At 56.1% G+C, this 22,187-nt stretch overlaps 1 protein-coding gene across 2 annotated transcripts in view; it reads right to left on the bottom strand.

Annotated features, from left to right (window-relative positions):
* Nucleotides 1–22,187, bottom strand: part of SMAD3 (SMAD family member 3) — a 111,318-nt gene that overhangs the window by 3,008 nt on the left and 86,123 nt on the right. For both annotated transcript variants that reach the window (XM_045822401.1, XM_045822402.1), the window contains exons 2-7: nt 18,627–18,820; nt 18,373–18,504; nt 16,983–17,057; nt 14,003–14,053; nt 4,535–4,747; nt 2,277–2,414 (exon numbers count right to left, since the gene is read on the bottom strand). In XM_045822401.1, the coding sequence (XP_045678357.1) occupies nt 2,277–2,414; nt 4,535–4,747; nt 14,003–14,053; nt 16,983–17,057; nt 18,373–18,504; nt 18,627–18,820 (803 nt within the window). The remainder of the gene's footprint in view (nt 1–2,276; nt 2,415–4,534; nt 4,748–14,002; nt 14,054–16,982; nt 17,058–18,372; nt 18,505–18,626; nt 18,821–22,187) is intronic.

Genomic DNA, 22,187 nt, shown 5'->3' with positions numbered 1-22,187 from the left:
CAGTGGGCGGGTGCAGCTGGTCTGCCTGAGGGGGCAGAATTAAACACTGGCCTGCCAGCTCCGGCTCCTGGAGCTCTGGGGACGCTGCAGAAGTCAGTGAAGTGGGCGGCCAAGAAGAAGGCGGATGACTGGAAGTGGGGGTGCCTTCCTTGGGCTAAGGGCCCAAGGCAGGACCTCCAGGGAACAGAGAAACAAGGGATCTGAGCCAGAATGCCCACGGCTGTATGGGATCTGGCCCACCACGGGGGCAGAATGACCGCCCTGCCATTGCACAGAGGGAGTGCCGGCAGGGACGGGCTGGCCGGGGGGCAGGGGGCGGCCCCCCGCCCCCCCGCCCCCCGCTCAGCCTGCCATTCCCCCAGGAAGCTCATCGCAGGGCCCAGGGCACCTGCCGCCCAGCTCCTCTGGCGGATCCGTCTCCCGTCGGGCCAGGAGGGAGTGAGGAATCTGGGCCACATTTTGGCCTCTGGGCACAAGGCTGGGACGAGGTGACATTCACGGTGAAGCAAAGGTGTGTGTCTAACTCTCCAGGCAGTAAAACTAGAGAGACAGGCACCAATAAAGTTTATAACAAATCCCGTGTTTGAAGTCCTGCCGGCAGAGTGCCAGGAATGTGTCCGCCAGAAAAATAAAGACAAAAGCACATGTTGCAAGCGCCCAAAAGGTGAGCTGGGGTGACATTTATTAACGGGCCAACACTAATCTTGCTGTGTGACTCTGGGCTGGTCACTTTCTCTTTTGTAAGCCTGCGTCTCCTTTACAACATGAGGGGCTGGCCTCAGGGGACCCGAGCGCTCACATTCTATGAGCTGACAACCACCACCAGAGCCAGCTCAGCTCTCACTGAAAAGATGGGGGGAGGGCCGGGGACTCGAGTGGGCGGAATGCCAAGAACGCAACCCAGCTTCCTCTCCAGTGTTCTCCAAGGAGAAGTGTGGTGAGGTAGGTAGGGCTGAGGCAGGTTCGGCCTGAGCCAAGCCAGGAACGGGAGAGCACTGGCCTCGGGAGTCACACTGTCAAACCCAGGCCCGCCCTGGCTCAGCCACTTACTACCCAGGTACCCTGAGGCAGGCCACCCTACCTTTCTAAACCTGCGTCCTCAATATGCCTCCTCCCCTGAAGAGCGGGAAGGACTGGAGAGGACCGAGTGCAGAGACAGAAGTGCACTCTGCAGACGCAGCCCCACAGTGTTCTGGGAGCACAGGATTCTGTTACCGTTTCAGAGTGTCTGCCGTTCTTAAATTGACCCTGCCCAGGGCCCACAGTTCCACTATCCTCTGCTGCTCAGCGGGCAGGAAGAGACAAGCCACACAGGCATCACGGTCAACAGCCCGACCTGCCCCACACACGCTGCCAGCCAGTCGAGGTCCACACTTTGCGGGCCTCGGGCCCATGACTTCATGCCGTGTGAGAAGTGGGCTTGGGCTGGGGCTGTCCGCCCCGGGGTTCTTAGTAAAGCGGCCTTAGATGGGATCAGCCTCCTGCCCGGCCTTGCTCCCCAGGCCTGGCCCTGTCCAAGCCACTGTGTGGGGTACAGCCTGCCCCCTCTTCTTGAAGTACGAGTGGGATTTATCAGCTCTGCTCAGAAAACCCTCCACAGTCCCCCAGGATAAAAGCAGCGCTTCCGTGTGCCTCCACGGCCTGCTCCCATCACGCTCTCTGAACATCTCCCCCCACTGCCTTCCACACAGCCTTTCCCAGCCTGGGTGCCGTCCACACGTGCCTGCCCTCCATCAGCTCAGCCCGGAAAGCCCCCGCAGTCCCCACCCCACTGCACCCTGGGCCTGGGCCTCTCCTCCACGAGTCTGTCCTGACAGTTAAATGTGTTGTTCCTCCTGGGCTCACCTGATGCTTAGTACCTCCCCCTGTATGAAACCCATTTGTGTCTCTGTCTTGTATACTTAGCTGGTGTGTAAGGTCTGTGGGGAGAGCAGCAGGGCTTCCTGCATCTCTCCCTCCCCTACAGCACTGCATGCTGTGCATGCTCGTGGAAGGGAGGGGGAAGGGAAGGAAACTGCCCAAGCATCTATGCACACCGGGCACAGAGCAGGTGCCCACCGATCGAAGACAGATCCGTCAGAGGCTGTGTCTGCTCCCTGGAGGGTCAGGGCGAGCACAGCTATAGCACAGAGAAAACCCAGGCAAAGCACCCCCGGACTGGCAATGCATATCCCAGTAAGGAGACAATGTCAGGAAAAACCTCTCCAGCAATGCAGGCATGCGCTGTGCAGGAGAGGACCTCAGGGAAGAAGGGGTGAGTGCAGAGGTGTTGTTACCTGGTGGGATCTTGCAGACGGTGGCTGGGTGCCAGCCGTAGCGCTGGTTACAGTTGGGGGACTGCACGAAGATAGCGCTGTCGCTGAGGCACTCTGCGAAGACCTCCCCTCCGATGTAGTACAGCCGCACGCCCCGCCCTAGAGAGATTCGGGTCAGACCAGGCCAGGGGGCCGGCCCCACGCAGTGGCCCCAGGCCAGCTGTGGCTAACCAAGGGGCAGAGCTATCGACGCTCCAAGTGACTAGTTCTTTCCAGCTTTTCCAGGCACATGGCACCCAGAGCCCAAACCTAAACCCACAGAGGGCATGGTGGGCGATGCTGTGTTCCTAAAGCCAGAGGAGGCAGATGGCAGGAGGAAGAGCATGGGGTAGGTCTTGATGACAGCCTCTGCCACTGACCAGCCATGTGCCTCAGTCAGGTTACTCCAAGCTCTGAGCCAAAGATCAGATGGGGACATTAATCACACCTACCTCACCGGGTGGTTGTGAGACACACAGGAGGTGCCTGCTAAGTGTTAGCTGTACTTTGCTGCTACTAGGTCCCCTCCTCTCCGAGATTCAGAAATTCATTCAGTAGACCTGCAGAGCATCTCCCGAGGCAGCAGACACCCCAGGAGCTCTGCGCTGCAGGGGTGACTTAGTGCCCCCCCATACTTTTCTCCCCTCAGTGCATTTTTCTAAAACATTCCATAGGTTTCTATCATTTACTTCTCCTTCATCTCTTAAATCCACTCCAGATGGACAGAAATTATTTTTAAATTGGCTGTGCAATTCAAGCAGTTCCGTAAACACTCTGACAACGAGCTCTCCGTGCAGCCAGGGGTGTTCCCCTCTCCTGCACGAGGAGGGCTCGGTTCCCGCTCCTGGGGAGGAGGCCCGGAGGGGGGGCTGGGAAATGGAGCCAGGTTTTACCAGCACAACGTCAAGTAGGACGGAAACCAGGCAACAGACCAACGGGCTGTTGGAGGTTCGCCCCGTCTCCTCATCCCACTGCTGTCCTATCCCTCACCTGCTCCCCATCTCTTCTCCGTTTGGTGTCACCGGACAGACTCAGGGTGCCAAGGAGGAACCTCTGAGTTATGTCCATCCAGAGCGGGAGGCAGAGCTGGAGGTGGGAAGCCCCAGACCAAAAGGACAAAAACATTTGTTTTGTTATGGCAATTTTTGAAATATTTTTAAAATATATAGCAAAGTGTAAAGAGAATCAGTCATGCCCAGGATTAGCATTTTTTTTTTGAAGTAAAAAAATGGGGAGGCCATCCGGGAAGGACGTGGGCGCAGGGGCAGGGGCCCGGCTGTCACTGACTGTGTCCCACCTGCTGTCTGGTCCCTGCAGGGCTCGGCCCCTCCCTGGCTATCAGATTACTCCCTGGAAAATGAACCCTAAGGTCTGAATCGTGGCTTCCAAACTTTTTTTCTCTCAACTAAGAAACCCTCCCTTCAAATGAAATCCTCCGTTGATGCCCAAGGTATAACGCAGCGGTGCTCCGGCTCATGCAGGCGGGCCAGACCCACGCCGCCCTGCCCAGCTCCTGGCTTCGCCCCGAAGCCCCTTGACCAGACCGGGAGCTGCGGCAGTGCCTGAGGACACCCCCCTACACCACTACACCATCTCTACAGCCCTTCTCAGTGACGCTGGATCACAACACTGTGACTCTCCTTCGTGCGATAATCCCATGAGCAAACCCAGTGACAAACATTAAGGCTTCATCTTCGCTAAACGAAATGATCTCTCGCTATGTTCTGGGTGTTGGAAGACAGAGCAGCAGCAGCAGCAGTGCCCCAGCGCTGGCCAACTCCTCTCTCTCTACCTTTTGTTTAAGTTTTCTGGAATAATCATAATCACATATGAAATTAACAAAGAAAAGATCACACCTCCAAGACTGCCTGCCTACTTACCCACCTATCAGTAATTTAAGTGCATATTTGTTAAGAGAAGTGTATACATTGCCTTTCTTATCGATTTCCCTTTCTTGTTCCCTTAAGTGAACTGTTTTCCTCTGTGGCTTGCAAATGTTCAGAGATGATCTGTCTGTGTCTCTGAGTGAGAATGACCACGCAACCTGAACTCTACCTATCAGGTCCCTGAACAAGACAATACAAAATCTGGGTGTGTGGGGGGGGGGGGAGAGTGAGTCCTCTCCCCAGTTCCCAGCAGGAGGCAGAGCCCAGTGGGGGTGGTTTGAGTTCTGTGTGGGGGCTACACTGGGGCCACGGGGTGGGGGAATGAGGGAGAAGCAGCTGCCCCTTGTCCCTTACCGATGTGCCTCCGCGTGAGCTCTACGGCCGCGTTCCTGTTGACGTTGGAGAGCAGCCCGAGGCAGAAGCGCTCCGAGTTGGAGGGGTCGGTGAAGCCATCCACGGTCATGGACGGCTGCGAGGCGTGGAATGTCTCCCCGACACGCTGGTTCAGCTCGTAGTAGGAGATGGAGCACCAGAAGGCTGGCTCGCAGTAGGTGACGGGCTGCAGGTCTGGGAGACAGGCCAGGCTGCTGCGTCAGTGGGACCCCAGGCCCTGGCTCCTCCGTGGGGTCCCCTGGAAGCTCCAGGAGACTGTTTCCCTAGCTCCCCGAGGGTACTGTAATCCCCGCCCTCATGCCTTTTGTTGTCTAAAACTTGCAGGATCCAATGGGATACAGTATGCAGGTGTTTGGAGAAATATTCCACCAGGCCTGCCATACTTCACTGAGTTTTAGCTCATGGAGGCCCTGCCCCACCTGGCCTGGCCTGGCCTTGCCTCGAAGCAGTCTTCAGGGAAGTGCTGGGCCAAACCAGAGAGGGCTAGGCCCCAACCAACACCCAGGCAACCCCTGGGGTCAGGCCCAGTGTGCTCCCTGCAGCTGGGCCACACCACCACCTGCACAGTCACCCACAGCCTCTTCCAAGGTCCCCTAAGTAACCCAGGCTCCCAGCAGGGCTTTCCACTTGTGACTCTGCCATGTCTTGGGCAAACTCCCAGCCTGTCAATCAGCAGTGTCCAAGCCTTTGAAATGCTGAGGCCCCAGGGCTCTACGTTGTGCTTGGCGTCAGCAACCACAGGGGCACCAGGAGCTGTCTCCAGAGTGAACCGGGTCCACATCTCTTATCACAGAAACCATCTGGTTTTCTTTCTCACAAGAAATAGAGGTTTCCCCTCATGTGGTCCCACCTGACTCCCTAGCCTTCTTGTCATCTGCCGTTCTGGGCTGCCCTGCGGCCCTGGCACCCCGTCCTCCTCCTGCTCACCGGCATCATCTCTCACCTGAGTGGGTCTGTCCTCTCAGCCCTGGGTGAGCTTGCCGCTCCTCATTTGCATCAGGGCCCCTGTCCTACGGGACTCCCCAGTACCAGCTGCTTCTCTGCACTGCACTGTTCCACATCTTGCTCTCTGCCTGCTTGAATCCTGCCCGTTGGTTGGAGAATCAGGAGTCTCCTGCTCATTCTCACTCCTGTATCTCGGACCTCCAGCCTGGACCCCTCACTCTGGCTCTGGCCTGTCTTTGGAGCTGTCTGGTGACTTAAGCGCATCTATGTGGGAGCTGGTGAGGACAGGAAGGAGACCTGCCAGGCTGAGTGTCGGCACTGGCCGGAGACCCCTGCTGACTGCCTGCCGGGCAGCTTTCCAGGGTGGGAACCCGCCAGGGACCTCTGCTCACCAGACCCTGGGAAGTGTGTAAAGCCCAAGAGAGAAAAATCAGAAGCTGTTCTGCGAGGGGCCTGGGTGCCCCCTGCAGGGAAAGTGACCCTAATCGCCTTCAGGGGTCTACGCCCATGATCCCTTCTGAGGGCAGAGATTGCTCCCACCCACGGGAGGTGTTGCAGACCGAAGCTTACATCCACCCTTGCACCCAACGCACACCCAGAAAGTGTCCACTGGAGGGTTAGGCTGGGCTTCTCAACCTTAGCATTACTGACAGTCTGGGCTAGACACCTCTTTGTTTGGGGGAAGAGGAGTCTGTACACTGTGGGACGGTCAGCAGCGTCCCGGGCCTCTGGGCACAAGACGCCAGTAGCACCCACCCATCTCACCTCCCTAAGCTGTGTGATATGAAGAAATGTCTCCAGACATTTTGAGATGTCTTCTAGAGGACAAATAGCCCTGGGTAAAAACTACTGCCCTAGATGTTAACCAGGTCATGGAGCACAAGCTTTCAAGTCGGGGGGGCCAGAGTTCGCTGTCTGCTCTGGCGGGACCAGCTGTGTGACTGGGAGCAGACCACGTACACCCTGGGTTCCAGCTTCCACATCCCCTGCCCCAGCCACCGGAGCAGAGAATCTTTTTTACCACCAGGTGCTGTTTGTGGATGAACTGAGATCATTCATATGAAGTGCAGAGCATGCATCAAACACTCCAGAAATGGGGTTAGCGACAGTTGTAATAACTTTGATGATCTGACCTTGAGAACGTCCTGTTCCCACTGCCCTCCATCACAAGAGGGGCAGAACGTCCTTGCCGCTTCCCTCTCTTCCCAGGTGGAGCGAGGGAAGGGGAGGGGAGGCGAGAGATCCAAGTTGCTTGGCAGGGAATGGGGCGTGATGGGGCAGGAGTGACCGTGGTCTGTGGCTTGTGCCCCTGAAGCTGAGTTGGGCCACGTCAGCCACATCCAGCTCGGGCTTTGCTGGATGCTTCAGCATTCCAATGAGATAAGCTATACTCTAAACAATGTAGTCACTAAAATGTGAGCTATGTTGCTTTGGAAACCTCAAGAAATAAATAAATCCAAGTGCAATTCAAGCATTCAAAGTGGCTGGGCAACAAGTCAGGGCCACAGGTACAGGGGAGGGCTGCGGGCTACCACTGCCCACAGGCAGGCTCTGCTGATTGTGCTGTGTGACCTCGGGGGAGTGACCTCCTTCTCTGGCTCCGTTTCCCTGTCTGCACAGTGTCTGCAGTGCACTAGAAGTCACCTAAGGCAGACCACCTAGGCCACTGAGCTTCTGGCATGAGTCGGCCTTAAGGTGCAGCTGTAGCTGATCTGGTCCAGCACTGGCTTCCCCGGCCAAGCGCAGAACCAAACAGTCCTTTCCCCAAACTGTAAACCTTCATCCAGAACCCCCCAGGCTTGTTGCAGGCAGAAGAAAGGTAGCTGGTTCCCAGGAACACTGACACAGCCCACCTGCCCAAAGCCATCTGGCCACCATGGGGTGACCTGGTGTTGAGACCTCACTCTGGAGAAGTGGGTTCAAGATGTCTCAGAATCAGAGAGGGGCCTGGGAACCCCCAAGCAGATCTGAGCCCTTATCCAAACATCCCTGCCACTCGCAGACACACACTGGACGCGGGAACTGACACACAGCTACGCAGATGCCGGTGAAGGAGCAGTGCAGGCAGGCCGAGTCGGCCTCGGAGAGCGCCATTGGGAGGCGCTGCCCTGCAGGCAAACAACGGGACACCACCCCTGCCGGGCACCTCTCTGCCACCCCGTCACCCGTCACCCCTCCCCCCTCCGCTGTTTCTTCAAGGTGCTGCTGCAGGCCCAAGAGTGCGGTCGCCACCCGGGTTCTGCCGAGAATGGCACTTTATTTTTAATCCTCACACACATCTCATTTCTCTCCCACCACAGGATTTATCCACAGCACGGGTAAGTAGGAGAGACACAAAAAGCCAGGACCCTGGAAAAGAGAAGGCCATCACTGGGATAACCACGAGATCACAGCTGCTGAGAGGACTCTCAACCCGGCTCTGCGCTTCCTAGCACGCGAGGCACCAAGGGAGTGGAACACGCTACGACTCTCTGGCTGGTGGACAGAAAATTCTCACTAGTTCTGCAGGGGAAGCAGAGCTTGTCCTAGCACTAAATCTTAGCAGAAGGCTGCCAGGTGGTAACCCCTCCGCCATGTCAATCAAGCCAGCCTGCCCTGGTTTTGAGAGTTTCCCGACGAGAGCAGCAAGGATTTTACATCAGGTTGCTTCTTCAAAAGAACCTGAAGACAAGCCTTTCAAGGCGACTCTGGGAAGATGACTCCCCAGGGGTAAGGTAACCTGCCCCAGTGCAGAAAGGTGTTGCTTCCCCAGGCCGAGGACTTGGCACACCTGGACTGGCAGGTGATGGCGTGTGCCCAAGGCCTGCCCTTCAACAGCCCTGCTCCTAACCGGGCCTCGGAGTCCATGCTAATCTCTGTTCCTGGGGCAGAGGTGCTGGAGATGCAGGAACCTCCAGCCCTGGCCGTGCTCAGCCCCTCGCCCCCACCGGTGTGGTGTCGGCCAGACTTCTCGAGTGGCATGGGGCACTTAATTCATGACTGGCCTCCTGCCAGCCTTACACATTGGCTGGCTTCAGTTTTGAGCCCTATTCCAAACTGGCATAGACTTTCTGTTTTGTTTAAGGAAAAGAAAACAGAATAAAACCCAGAAGGCAACACTTGGATTAAGGGATGCCTATTAAAAACATGTGCAAGAAACCCAAATCCGGTAAAGGAAGGGGGGGAGGCCAGAGGGGAAATTAACTTTCTACTATAAATCAAAAGCAGGGAGCGGGCAAAGGCCAGGAGCACGACGCTGCAAGGCCAAAGGGCAAACCTGAATGGGCTGGCTTCCTCTGGGCCCTCCTCCCCATGGAAGCAGCTCTCCCTCGGTCCAGGGGTCTCCACATTCCGATCCCTGTGTGCCTTCATGCTGCCGTCTCTCAGGCCATGCTATTCCCTCTGCCCGGGCTGCCCATGCCCAGCCGTTAAGACCTAGCTCCTGTGGCTGTGAAGCACCGCCTGGCCCCTCTGTGCAGGAAGGGCCCCTTGTGTTGGAGCTACCTGTGCACTGGAGGATTATTGCCTGTGGACCCAGGCCAGCTGTGTCCTGGCATCCGGGGCACCAATCCCAACCTATCTCAGCAAGGATGAGGGCAACGCACTGATGTGTACCCAGAAGGAACCCCATGCCCTTTCAGCCTAGGACCAGCTTACTGAGACCAAGATCAGTGGCAAAGTCTCAGAGCCAGACCCTCGGGAGTGTGAGAGTGCAGCCGGCAGCTGACTTCCTGTCATTACAAAGCCTTGTGCAGCAGCATGAAGACACCTGGATCTGGCCCCTGTCCCGTGATCTGGCCCCTGTCCTGTAACCTGGACCCCTGTCCTCTGTCAGGGGCCAGGGGTCTTCCCGCTGCCCTGCCACCTGGCCCCTCTCTCCTGGCAGCAGAGGGGGCACCCTCTGCCCGAGGCACCTAGAAACCACCACCCCTTAAACTCCAGCTCAGCTGCTGCTCCAGGACACTCCCTGGTACCTCGTTTCCCTCGGTCAAGGCCCTCCCTGATGTCTCACTTTACAGAGCAGAGAACAACTTACTCACCAGCAGGATCCAGCTCGTTATCATCTTCCTTTCTCTCCATCACCGCCCTCCTCCTCCCCCTCCGTTTGCCCCAATCCTTCTGACTTAAATGCTTAGGAAATTCCAGATGACTCACCGAGCACGGTGTGTAATAACAGGAACATCACCTGCTCACATCCCTTCCCTCAAAAACAAGGCCCTGGGGTCCCCCCGAGCCCCTGGCAAGAGGCTGAGCTGGCTCTCAGTCACACCTGGGGGCTCCCTCGAGTCACCCGAGCTGACTTAACTGTGGCAGGAGGCCCAGCCTTTTGCCTGGAGTAGGGAGGAAATGAGGAAGGAGCCAGATGTCCTATGCTTTATTTCTTTTTTGTATAATAATTTCTTTACAAGAAATAAACATGTCTTGAGATGTCCCCATCTCTCCCCAGGAAGAACCCGCTGTGCGCCTGTCACCACGCTGCCCTTCAGGACACCCTGGCCGGGAAGGAGAAATCCGGAGGCCGCTTCTGCGTGCACCCTCCCCGCACTCACCCTTTATTTGCCCTTCAGCCCCCACTCTCTCCACACCTGCTCTCCAAAGGACGCCCTTGGACTCTGAGGTCAAACTCTAGGCCTCTTCTTACACCTCATTTGGCATCTCTGCAGGACCGCAGGAACACCTCCCTCCCCTCCAGCTACTGAGGCCCCGTCCTCCACCTGACCCTCAGCCTCTTCCTCAACCCTGTCCCTCCCTCAAGGGGTCCCCCCATTGGTCTGTCTTCGGCTCTCTTTCCTTCTTGAGCTGGGTCTCCCTCTCTGCTGAATTCAACCCCTCACAAGACTAGAGCCGAACCTTCATCAGTGTTTCCAACGTGAGACCTCTGGACGGTCCGTGGGGAGATAAGACACGAGTGATGGAACGACGGTCAGATCCAGGGGAGGGAGAAGAGCGGATCAGACGGGCGTCCTTCCTGCGGGACTTCTCAGAACCTGACTGTGCTGGTGCCTCGGGGGCGCCACGAAGGGTGCACACGTACAGGGCAGGCTTTCCGGTCCCACTTGATGACAGAGTCCTGTCTCTCTGACCCCACTGTGGGAAGGGCTGTCACACGTGCTAATGGCTTCCAAATCTGTACCTTCGGCATTGGCCTCCCTCCTAACTGTCCAGCCACTTCCCGGACATGTTAAGCGAAGGCTGCTCACTGTCATCTTCCAACCCAAATCCACCCCACGTCCTGGGTGCCTGACTCAGTGAAGAGGTTGCAGCTAAAGCTGGTCAATGAACCCTTCCCAAGGGTCCTCACCTAGCCCTGCTGCCATGTATCCAAAGCATTTGCCTCATCCTCCTCTGGTGCAGTAGTTAACTGGGAATTTTTGCTTTTGGGGGTTTGGGGGAAGGGGCCTCCAGTAATTTCTCCTAGATTTTAAACTCCACCCAGAGCAGTCAGATTAATCTTTAGGAAGCTATCATCAGATAACCTCCCCTCCATCACCAAAACCCACCATGGACTTTATTCTGTAGGCAAGACCAGGCTAGACAAGCATGGCTTTAGGGGGTCTGGTCTCAGCGCCCTGCTGGCCCTCCCAGCCTCATTTCTCCATGTGCCTCTCAACAGGCCGACCAACCACAACACCAGCTGTCCCTAGAGCTCAACTGGCCTCGTGTGCCATTCCTCCCATCGGCAATGTCCTTCTTTCCCTCTCTGCCTCAGTATCCTACTTGTGGGTCCCTCAGGGTCCAGCTCACACATGTCACCACAGCTCTGAGGTCTTCCCATGCTATCCAGCACCTTCCTCCTTGGCACGTACAGTTGCTCCCTCCTCTGTTCACTCTCCCTTGGCAGCTGGCACAACACATCTCAAGCGGACACAGACACCTTCTGCCACTCCACCAGATTTTGAATCCTAAGTGTCATCCCCAGCTCTGGACCCCCAGTACTAGTACGTACGGGGAACTCAGCCAATGCTGACTAAACGGATTAATGCACAGGAGACCCAGGCAAGCCTGTCCTCACTGGAACACCACCGTTACCTCCTCTGACCCCTCAGGGTGCTTCATTGGCACCCACTTCTTGTTTTACACTCATGTACAGCCCTGCCTTATTGATCGCAACAAGGCCATAAGCACCTTGATGGCAGGGTCTGTGAGCCCTCTTTGAAGCCCCCTGCCCTGGACTGGCACCCAACCACCAGGCAGGAAGTGCCTGGGGGATGAATGAATGAGGAAGAGACAGGTAAGTGGGCGGGGCTCTCACCCAGGGACCACGTGGGACATGGTCTTCAATCTGGCATTTGTCCCCAACTATAAGTTAATAAGTGTCCTTTTTGAGCCTCATCCTTCTGACTAAGGAGGTGAGGTGGGGGGTCGATCGGGCAGGGGGGAGCTGGTCTGTATGATCCAGCAAAGCACTGCCCTGCTGCAGACGGGAGTACACGCTCTGGATCCCGAAGGCCCGAGTCCAAAGCCAGCTTCCCCATTTACTAGCTGTGTGACTTGAGACAAGGGAGTTAGCAGTCTGCTCCTTGGTTTCCTAATCTGTAAAATGAAAAATTACAATTCACTAGCTTACACCGTTGTTATGAAGATTGGTGTGAAACACCAAACGGCACTCAGTGAATATAGTACGTCCTCAGGAAAGGCTTGCGGTCGCCACCCCCTCCTAGCCGCAGCGCCAGCAGCGCCAGCAGTCCATGACTCGGTCTGCAGGCAGAGCGGAGCCCACGCTTGTACAGGGGTGAAGGTGGGGGCAGGAAGGCTCATCTGTCAGAGGAAGCCAGGCCTGTCAGCGCCGGGCCTCACCGTGAGTCCTACCTCTGACTCGTCCACTGACTTGTCCTCTGACTCGTCCCCCCATTCAGATCTTCCCAGCAGAGTGGCACGCACTCTGCCTGCCAAGCTCGGGGGCTATTCCTGCCTTTGGAAGAAATGACCTAAGAATTCTCAACCCTCAGACAAGGGGCCTGAGAAATGGGGCAGTGGGGTAAGAGAAATGTGTCAATGGGGCACTCTGCCTTGGGTCCAAGTTCAAGATCCCTTCTGTCATCCTGGTCCACACAACCTGGAGGGGAATTCACAGCAAGCTACCACCTGGGGCGGCTGTCGGTATGAACCACTGAGTCAGGCAGCGCGGGGTTTCAAAGGCGAGCCTGCTCCAAAGTCTGTGGAGTGAAAGTGTGCCGTGGCCATGGTGAGGTAAAATTAAATCCAAACCAGCCAACCTCAAAGGCCAAAGCCCAAAGTCAAGTCCATAATCGTGGCCTTTAATTTCTCAAGTGTTAACACAGCTTCTAGCCCTCAGGGTTTGTTTTTATTAATGCAATCAGTGCTTTCACATTGAATTTGACCTTCCCTTCGCAAAGCCCAACACCCACAGTGGTATTATTTTACAAAGATGTTAAAACAGATCTCCCAAACTCACATTTCTCTCTGCCCACTTGTCAGCCTATATTACAGGGTTTTCAAGCAACTCCCAGCGTCCCAAAGGGTGACTTTCTTCATCTGATACTATCAGTCAAGGACTGGAAACAACTGGCAACAGGAGACAGGCCAACCCCTCTAACTCACTGAGCCTGGATATTAACCATTTCTTTCCTTAGCCACACATGAAGCCCTGGCAATAAAGGCCAAAACAAAATCAAGCTCACATTCTTCTAAAACGACCAGACGAGCCCATAAAAATTTCCCCTCGATAAAAGTGGAACGGACGTTTCACTTGTTTTGAGCCCTTCTGCAGGCCCCATGCTGGAGCCAAGGTTTGCTCCGGAGCAGCAGAACAGCAGGTCTTGGAAAAGGGACCCAGCAGTCCAACGACTGGGGACAGGGTGTGGAACTGGGCGTCCAGTTGCTCCAAAACGTCATCAGCTAGTGCAAAATGATACCTGAGGCACTGTAATACAGAACTGTGTCTACAAGAACACATCAAAAGGAGAAAAAATGGAAAAGACAGACATGCACTAAGATCTCAACAAAAGGCACAAATGTGTGTGCTTGACCCGCACACATCAGAAGGACTACGATAAAACAGAAAACAGTGGGTTTGGGCGAAAAGACTGTGGGCAATTTTGCTTTTCCCCCCAAGTTCCTTATATGTGGCTGTTTTGAATAAAAACTACATTATTATAAGATGGAAATGCTGAGATAAGACGAAATAAAATCTGGAACGAGTCTACAACAGTCGGGGGCTGGAGTCTGCCACCCGTGGCTTTGCATCCAAACAACCACACCCCTCAGCCCCTGAGCACAGGTCTGGGGGATTCCCACTCGCTCGTGTCTCACCACCACCCAGGGGGACACACCCCCAGCCTGGGGCTGCCTTTCCTGACACCACTGTCCCCAGGTTTCCCGTTCTGGGGGTGACCCCAGGATCCCTGAAACCAGAAACCTGATGGGCTGAACCAGCCCATGGTGGGGGCTTAGGGGTGGAGCCTCACCTTCAGAACCCCTCCCCACACTGGCCACCAGCCAGGGCTGCAGGTAGAGGGAATATCCGGACAAGCAGACACTTACCCAGGTTACTGTGTGCTGGGGACATCGGATTCGGGGATAGGTTTGGAGAACCTGTGGGATAAGACACAGGTGTGAGATTTCATAAAAGACTCTTGGTTGGAGAACCCAGTTACTGACATCGAGGTGGGACAGCTCGACGCGGCGGAAAGAAACCCTGGGCTGAGGCTCCAAGGCCCAGGAGAAGGCCCAGTGCCCCATCCTCGCCTGCACTTTGCCTCCATGGGCCCCAGGTCGCTCCCCCTGTGGAACAAACACATGGAGGAGCGGATGATGCCCAGGTCTCTGCCAGGACTGGGCAGCTGATGCTCTTCACCAGGACCCACAGCATGGAGGTGCCAAGTTCCCATCTGGGGACCCTACCTACACCGCACCTGCCTGTCCCGTTAACTGTGCCCCCACAAAAATGAGACGGGCAGGGGAGGCCCCCTTCCCAGCTGCTCAAAGACCCAGACAGCAAAGGCCAGCCCTTCCACACAGGTGGGGCCTGGTGGCCCAGAAGTCACTGTCACTGCTCCCAGGGGCTCGGACACCTGGAAACTCCCTTCCGGCCCTTGCCCCAGGCTTCAGGAAACTCCCCGAGCTGCTGCAGCAACCCCACACCTCAGTGACTGGACCGACATTTTATGTGAGACAAGATGCCGCACGTGGCCAGTAGTCCGAACCCACCCAACCCTTCCCGCTCTAGTACCTTCTCTCCACCCCTCACCTCCAGGAAGAAAGCAAACAAAAACAAAAAACTATGTGGTATCAACATTCCGAAAAACCCAGTGACTGCCTTTGCACAGAGCACACTGGGCACGCCCCTTCTTTGTCCCTGCACCCACGGGGCTCTGAAGCCCGGTGGGCTGCCCTGTGGGGCTGGCTCCACCCCGCAATGCAGCAGTCCTCGAAGCTGGGCCTCACGCATATGCCTCCTTGAGCTGTTAATGGGGCCCCTTCCTGCTCCCGCCATGGGGTTCTTTTTCTCCCTCAGCACCAATCCATTGGAGAGATGGAAGAGTCCCAAAAAGTAGAGCTTCCATATTGGGTCTGGACACGTCCCGTATTGGCTCTGGGTCAGAGCTGTGGGACCTTGGTAAAGTGGTTAAACTCTCTGAGCCCTGACTTTTCCCCTCAGGCATAAATTGGAAATAATACCATCTACATTGTGTGATTTGTAGAAATGAAGTGATTTTGTGCATATAAAAATGCCTACACCATGACTGGCACATAGCAGACACTCAATAAATGCTGGTTTCCTGTTTTGTGGTGGCTCATGAAGACCCAGGAAAGCTGTGGAACCTTCCCACTGATCTGAAGAGGTGTGTGTGTGTGTGTGTGTTTGTGTGTGTGTGTGTGTGTGTGTGTGTGTGTAGACACAGAGCTGAACAAGGCAGTCCTCGGGCTGCAGCCGGGATGCCACCACATTCCAGCTGTCCAAGAGCACCTGGACTGGTTTCCAAATGGACCACTTTGAGTGAAGAATGGGGAATAAACAGGAGATCCCACCCAGTCACCCACAGGCTCCCTGGGGTCCACAAAGGCCAGTGTCTACTTTCAGTAAGTCACTACTGTTCACAGCAGGCTCTGCAAGCACACTCATGGGAGGAGAGGACGACGGGAGAGGGAACAGAGAAGATGAGGAAGAAGGGAGGGGCGGGAGGGGCAGGAGGGGCGGAAAGGCAGCTGCTTAGCCCATATACACATCCTTCCCTTCAGTTCGTTTTCCTTTAAAATAGTGATCATTCCACAAGCACGGAGAGCAGCAAGGGGGGAAGAGAGAAGGGAGAGGGAGAAGAACTGTAGCATCTGGAGAGATGCTACTTAGCTGGCCTGCCTCCCATGCCAGCATTTAATGGCTGCAAGCTTGCCACGGCCACTTGGCAGAGGATACAGGAAAGTCTTCAGAGCATTCCAGCTGGGTTCACACTGTTGGCCACTCATCCAGAGGGGTGTCTGCGGGGGCAGTGCTAAGCCCCGAAGTGCCATGATGCCCAGGCTAGGTATCAAGCAACTGCATGTTACAATGAACACGTGAGCTGCTTTCATCCATCTTTCAGAAACTGCACACTGTCCTTCGGGCTGTGTGCGAGGCAGGTGGCTGTGCTGTGTGTAGCGGCTCCGTGGGTGCAAGGCACGCTTGTCATCATCGGAATGGAACATCTGCTTGGCTCTCTCCTCCTCCTCACCCAACCACACACAACGCAGAGCACATTCCATGCGGCAGCTGGGGTCCAATGCGAGAAACCACTAGTTTGGAGCCGATGTGGTCCCATAATAAATGACACAGGGACATCTGGAGATGTGGTTGGAGGTGCCTGGGCTCGGTCCCTCGCAGTAGGAACACACAGATCACATTTGGTCACCACACGAAAACAGATACTTCAGAGGCCTCGACTGGCCAATGGCAAAGACCATCCCTCCACCCAGACTCTCTGGAACTATTGCTGGTGACAAAGCCCACCCTCCACCTTGCTGCCGGCTACAGCTCACCGAGGCGCGGGCTCTGCTCGGCTCCCTGTCAGCTTCTGGCCACACTTGGTCTTCAGTGACGCGCTCTCCTGTCTCTCCCCACTCTAGGGGAATCAGCTCTGATCACACTGAGTCTTACTGTCCCCAGAATGCACCTGGCTCTCCTGCCTCTGCCGGACCTGATGGCCTGGCCGACACCTACACAGCTCTAAGACTCAACGCAAGAAAAACCTACACTGCAAGGTGCTGCTCTGTCCCCAGCACCTCCTCTCTGGGCTGGGTTAGGTGTCCCTGCTCCACGCCCCTGATGCTATGTGGCATGTTCCATCAGGGAACATATGCGATGCACAGTAACTGCTGCTTGTCCTGTCGGTCTCCCCATGACTGTGCACAGCTCAGGCTCCTCCTCTACCCCAAGTACCTGCTACAGAGTGTCTGCTCTATACACACTGGACAGAGGGAGAGGGGAAGGGGGAGGGAGGGAGGGCAGGCACTCAGGGTTAAGAGCACGTCCCTGCAAGACTCTGACCTGCGTCCATGCTGTGGTTCATCTGGTGGTCACTGGTCTCTCCATCTTCACTCAGGTAGCCAGGGGGTGGGGTTTCTGGGAACCAGGAGGAAAGTGGTTCATTAAATGGCCTGCATGGCTTGGAGAGAGACCTTTTGCAAACTCATCACACATTCACGCCCCTATGCTGGTAGCAGGTGCTGGAGGAATGAACCGTGGGCCTCAAAGCAAGGATATGGTTCCTGGATCCTGCTATCCTCATGCCCTCCCGCCTCCAGCACTGACCCCCCCCCCCCCACACACACACCATCACCTCATCACCATCTTTGTTCACACCACCAGACTCCCAAGTCTGACACGCCTGTTTCTAGAGCCTCTGCCAGGCTAACTTTCCCCTGTCGTTCAAGGTCAGGTTTAAGACCACACTGCCAGGGAGACTGCTGACTTGGTTCAGCCTTGCCCACCTCTGTCCCTAAAGTGCGACCACCTCAAACCACACTGGCCTTGTTATTTGTTCTCTTTAAGAGATGCCTTAGCTTCCCAAGTGGGTTCCAAGTTCAATGCCAGAGAGACTGATCTATTTCTCTGAATGACCCCCAGACCCTGACTTAGCTCTCTAAGGCTCACTGAATGAACAAAGTAGGTGATCTGCCCCCCCAGAAACCAGTGCCGCCTGCGCAAGATCTGGAAAGGACGGGCCTGTGAATCGGGTCTCTCCTTAATGCCGCGACCCACGTGCACTGGCCTGGGGTCAACCCCGGCTCAGTAAACTTGCTCAGGATGAAGGCCCATCCAAATCAGATTGCTCTGAATGGACTGCGGCGTGGTTACTGCTGGCGGCCTCAGTCCCTGCAAGGTAGCCCGCCCAAGGGCCGCCGAGCAGTTTTCCTGGGCTCTGAGAGTGCTGCTGGTTCACACGTTATTTGCATGTAAGTGCAGGGCTTCTAAAAACATCTGCACTCTTTGACCATGGAGCCCACTTCTCCCTGTGGAGGAGAAACTTGAATTGGACCTCACCCCCACCCAGGCTGTAACTGCTCAGCAGGCTGGCTGCCCAGCCCTGACTCAGAGCCCCCACTGTCTCTGCAGCCCCCAACAGTCAGGGATCCTGCCTGAACTTCAACCCCGGCCTCAGGGCAGCGGGAGGAACACAGTGTTGCTATTTCCGTTTCCAAAATAAATGACTGCACTGAGGCCGGGAGGAAGGGTCACGCCGCTGCTCCTCCGCGCCAAGAACAGCATCATTAGTAAGTGTGGAGCGAGGCCAAGGGTCCTCTCCCAACAGGGATGCGGTCCTGAGCCAGGGGCCAGCTCTGTGTGCACAGAGAGGGTGATGGGGAGGGCCCAGGGGGCTGAGGGTGGAGCGGTGGGGCCAACGTCCCCAGGCCAGCCTGCACTGCCAGGAACCTACCTGGAATATTGCTCTGCGGCTCGATGCCCGCAGGGAAGTTAGTGTTTTCGGGGATGGAATGGCTGTAGTCGTCCAGCGGGGGGAACTCGGCCGGGATCTCTGTGTGGCGTGGCACCAGCACAGGAGGTAGAACTGCCCGGAGGAGACAGAGCAGATGGATCAGCATCAATGCCAAAGCCCCTGCACCCCCAAATGCCCCACAGACCCTCCCTCAGGAAGAGGAGGGAGCGGGTTGGGGGAGGCAGGGAGCATACCTGGGGTCTCTACCCTCTGGTAGTGGTAGGGGTTCACGCAGACCTCGTCCTTCTTCATGTTGAAAGCGAACTCACACAGCTCCATGGCCCGCAGCTCGTGGTGGCTGTGCAGGTCGGGCCATCGCCACAGGCGGCAGTAGATGACATGGGGGAGCCCCTTCCGATGGGACACCTGCAGTCGGCCATCCAGGGACCTGCCGGGGTGGGGAGGAGCAACAGGAGACAGTGAAGTGGACTTGGCTCGTCTTCCCCTAAGTTCTGCCTGCTGCTCCTAGTGAGCTTGCTGGCAGGGACTCAGAAAGCCCGCCCCACCCCCGCTCCTCTCTCTCAGACGCAGAGGGCCCGGAGATCAGAGAACCGCTAACTGTTAGTGCTGGACAGGATCCCAGAAGAAGAACACAGAGGCCCACCAAGGAAGGCTGAGGCCTCCCCAGGGCTGGCAGCATGGGCCTGGAACCCTGCAGGCCCTGGGAAGAGTCCTCCTCCCCACCCCACCCCCGTATGAAAGGGATGGCATTTGAGTCACGGTCTGAACAGGAACAGGTCCCCGAGCCAGGTGGGGGTGGGCAGGGGAGGCAGGGCTGAGCAAAAAAGTGAGCTCTTTCAGTGCAAATGGGAGGACCATGGTGACACTGAGAAGGCGACAAAGCACACAGTTCATCTCCACTTGCTCTCAACACTCACTCAGTTCCTCCCTCACTCAACAGAAAACAAGAAAAAAAAAAACCCAAAGGTCTCTTTTTCAGGTGGTATTTGTGACGAGGCAGGGAAGGGAAGAGGGACACTAGGAGACTTTTAAATGGTAGGAGCCCGCAGTGCAGACCCCTCAGGGGTCCCTTTCAGTTGGAGGCTCGGTTGCAGGTGGATAGGTGTCACCGTAGGGTCAGGGTCGCACGTGGGCTGAGCAGGAGCTGAGCCTGCAGCTCCATGCCACACTTAGTTCTGCCACTGTCCCCAGCCTGGTGGGCCGAACACTCTGCCAATGGCAGTGTCCTGTCCCTGTGGCCATGTCTTCTATGGTGACTTGGCCTCCAAGTAGCCATGACCCCCACCCCTCTAGCCAGGCCAAAGTCCCTGGACCAGCAGGGTGGGCCTACAGAAGCCTGTTTAAAGGGCAGAGCCTACCCCAACCTACTAAATCAGAATCGTGCTTTTGATACAATCCCGGGCGGCTGTGCGACAGGCAGGCTGCAGCAGCAGACAGCACGTAGCCCTGAGGAGCTCAGGAGGGGCAGACGCCCTGTCAGCCAAGAGCACAGTGGGCAGGTAGGAAGCTTCTGAAGGGACATGGGGTTTTGGCTGATGTCCAGCACTGGACAGGTAAGGAGATGCTATGCACACATACAGGACTGATAAATATGTCATGCACTCCCAGTGTGGCACTAGGGAGAGAGTAGCGGGCACAACTCTTCTAACAGCTGGGCGGGACTGGCTGAGAGGCATTTGCAAGCTCTCCCTCCCCGCCCCCGCATGACAGAGGGCACCCACTGGCCTGAAAAACAGGATGTATGGGCACTCTGTGAGGGAGGGGCTAGTCAGATGCAACCGGAAGCACCAACCAAATTGAAAAAAACAGAGGAATCCAATCAAACTGTCCAGACCATGGGCCTGGGGATGGGGCCAGACAGACAAAGGTCAGAGCTAGGCTAGATCACAGGGACTGACCCAGTGCTGCTGACCAAGGGCATCTCAGTGGACATAATGACCTCCTTCCTGAGAGCCCCAAAACAGTAACTGCCCAGCAGAAGGAAGAGAACAGCCGAGAGGTAGAGAGGAAGACTGTCAGGTAGGGAGTCGTGAGACCTGGGGTCCAGATGGGGTCCTTCTGTTCTAGCTGTGAGACACTGGCTGGGTCATGGGGTCTCTGGGACCCTCAGTTACTTCACTTGTAAAATGGGGACATTCTCCCACCTCCCCTTGACCTCCAGCAAGCATCCACTTGCAAGTACTTTGTGAAGCACTAACCCCCGAGTATTATTCCACGTGACAGCAGCCACTCTGCACACCCTGGCCTGGATAAATGGGCGACAGTGGGGCTGAGGAGAAGAGAGGGGGAGTGGGGCCTGGTGAATGGAGACGGCCATTATTCAGCTGTTTCTATCCTCTTGCAAAGCTACTGAGTGACCATATATTAGAGAAGTGGTCGCATTTGCTCCTCACTGTTTGACAAAAGCCCCAGAGAAGAGCCAGCTGGACATCTAGAGCTACCTCTGCAGGGGAAGGCCCCGAGAAAGGCTCAGACCAGCAGCAAGGGAGAGATGGGGCTCCAGATGGAGAACCCCGCCCCTGCCTGGTCCATGGAAGGGGGTACATACTTGCTTTAAAAATCATAGCAATACATAGAGAGGTGGTGATGGACAACACAGGGGGAGGCTCTCAGTTTCCACAGGGCAGAAAGTCTAAGAGAATGAGGAGAAAACCAAGCTCCTAACAGCCCCATACCTGGGCCTGAGCCTTTAGGAAGGGACAGTAGGAGGACAGGCATATGTAAGACACTCTGGACACCCCTGGTGAGCCCTAACATCCTAACACCCCAGAAGCAGGACACTTGAGCCAGGTGCCTCACTCAACAGAGATCCAGAGTGGACCCACGGCCTCATGTCTGCTCAGGGACCTACAGGGAAAAAGGGGAATGGAGCGGGCGGAAGTGGGGCAGCCCATGGGACACAAAGCTCGGACGTGATGCAGGCAGCTGAGACCAAGGTCTGGGTGTGAGGTGGGGCTGTGACGTGGTTGTCAAGGGTTTTTGTAGTTGAGGGATGGGAAGGAGCTGAAAGAGGACAGAAGGTTTATCGGGTCTGTAGGTAGAGGACTTCAGTTTCCGGATCCCTCACATCCAATCCTTTCTGTATTATGTGGGCTGTTTCTTCTCAGGGCCTGAAGAGCTTGGCTGTCTACTGGAACAATTATGGCAAAGAGGAAGGAAGGGGAGAAAACAGAAGGGAGAGTAAAGGGGAGGGGTGCAAGGGGGAGGGTAGAAGAAAGTGGTGCAGGGAAGGAAGGGGGGAGTGAGAGGGAGGCGGGGAGGGAGGGGGCGGAGGAATGGATGGGCAGAAAAGGAGAAGGGGGAAACAGGGGGAGAAGGGCAAGAAATGTCCTTCAGTCAAATAAAACAAACTGAATGGATGCAATTTATCTCTGTCCTGCCCCAAACAATGAGTAGGAGAACAGAGCCGACAAAAGTGGAAAGCAGATGGCCGAGTGGGAGCAGACTGAGCAGAGTGGAGTGAGCTGCAACCAAGCGCCTACCAGAGGAAGCCAACAAGAGTGATCCCACTTGTGCCTGAGAGCCCCGGAAAGCCGGGAATTTAAGGCGCCACTCACTTCTGAAGGTGGGGCTGGAAACAGGAGGACGGGCTGCAAGTCTAAAGAAAAGGCAGTCAGATCCCAGCCCCCCTTTCCAGGGCCCCACAAACGGGGCGTCCCCCACCCTGCGAGAGACAGGTTTGCTCTTTGCAGAAAAAAACTGGAGAGGGGCGGCGCTCTGGATGGGGCCACCAGGGTACAGCTGGGGGTGAAGGTCAGAGAAGGGCTGGAAGGAGGATTCCTGGAGGCTCCCTT

This window comes from Phyllostomus hastatus, unplaced genomic scaffold (assembly GCF_019186645.2).
Source record: "Phyllostomus hastatus isolate PE091 unplaced genomic scaffold, TTU_PhHast_1.1 phas_scaffold_501, whole genome shotgun sequence".
Classification (NCBI taxonomy): Eukaryota; Metazoa; Chordata; class Mammalia; order Chiroptera; family Phyllostomidae; genus Phyllostomus; species Phyllostomus hastatus.
The sequence above is the reverse complement of the archived record's forward strand: the minus strand, read 5'-3'. Positions and strand labels throughout refer to the sequence as shown.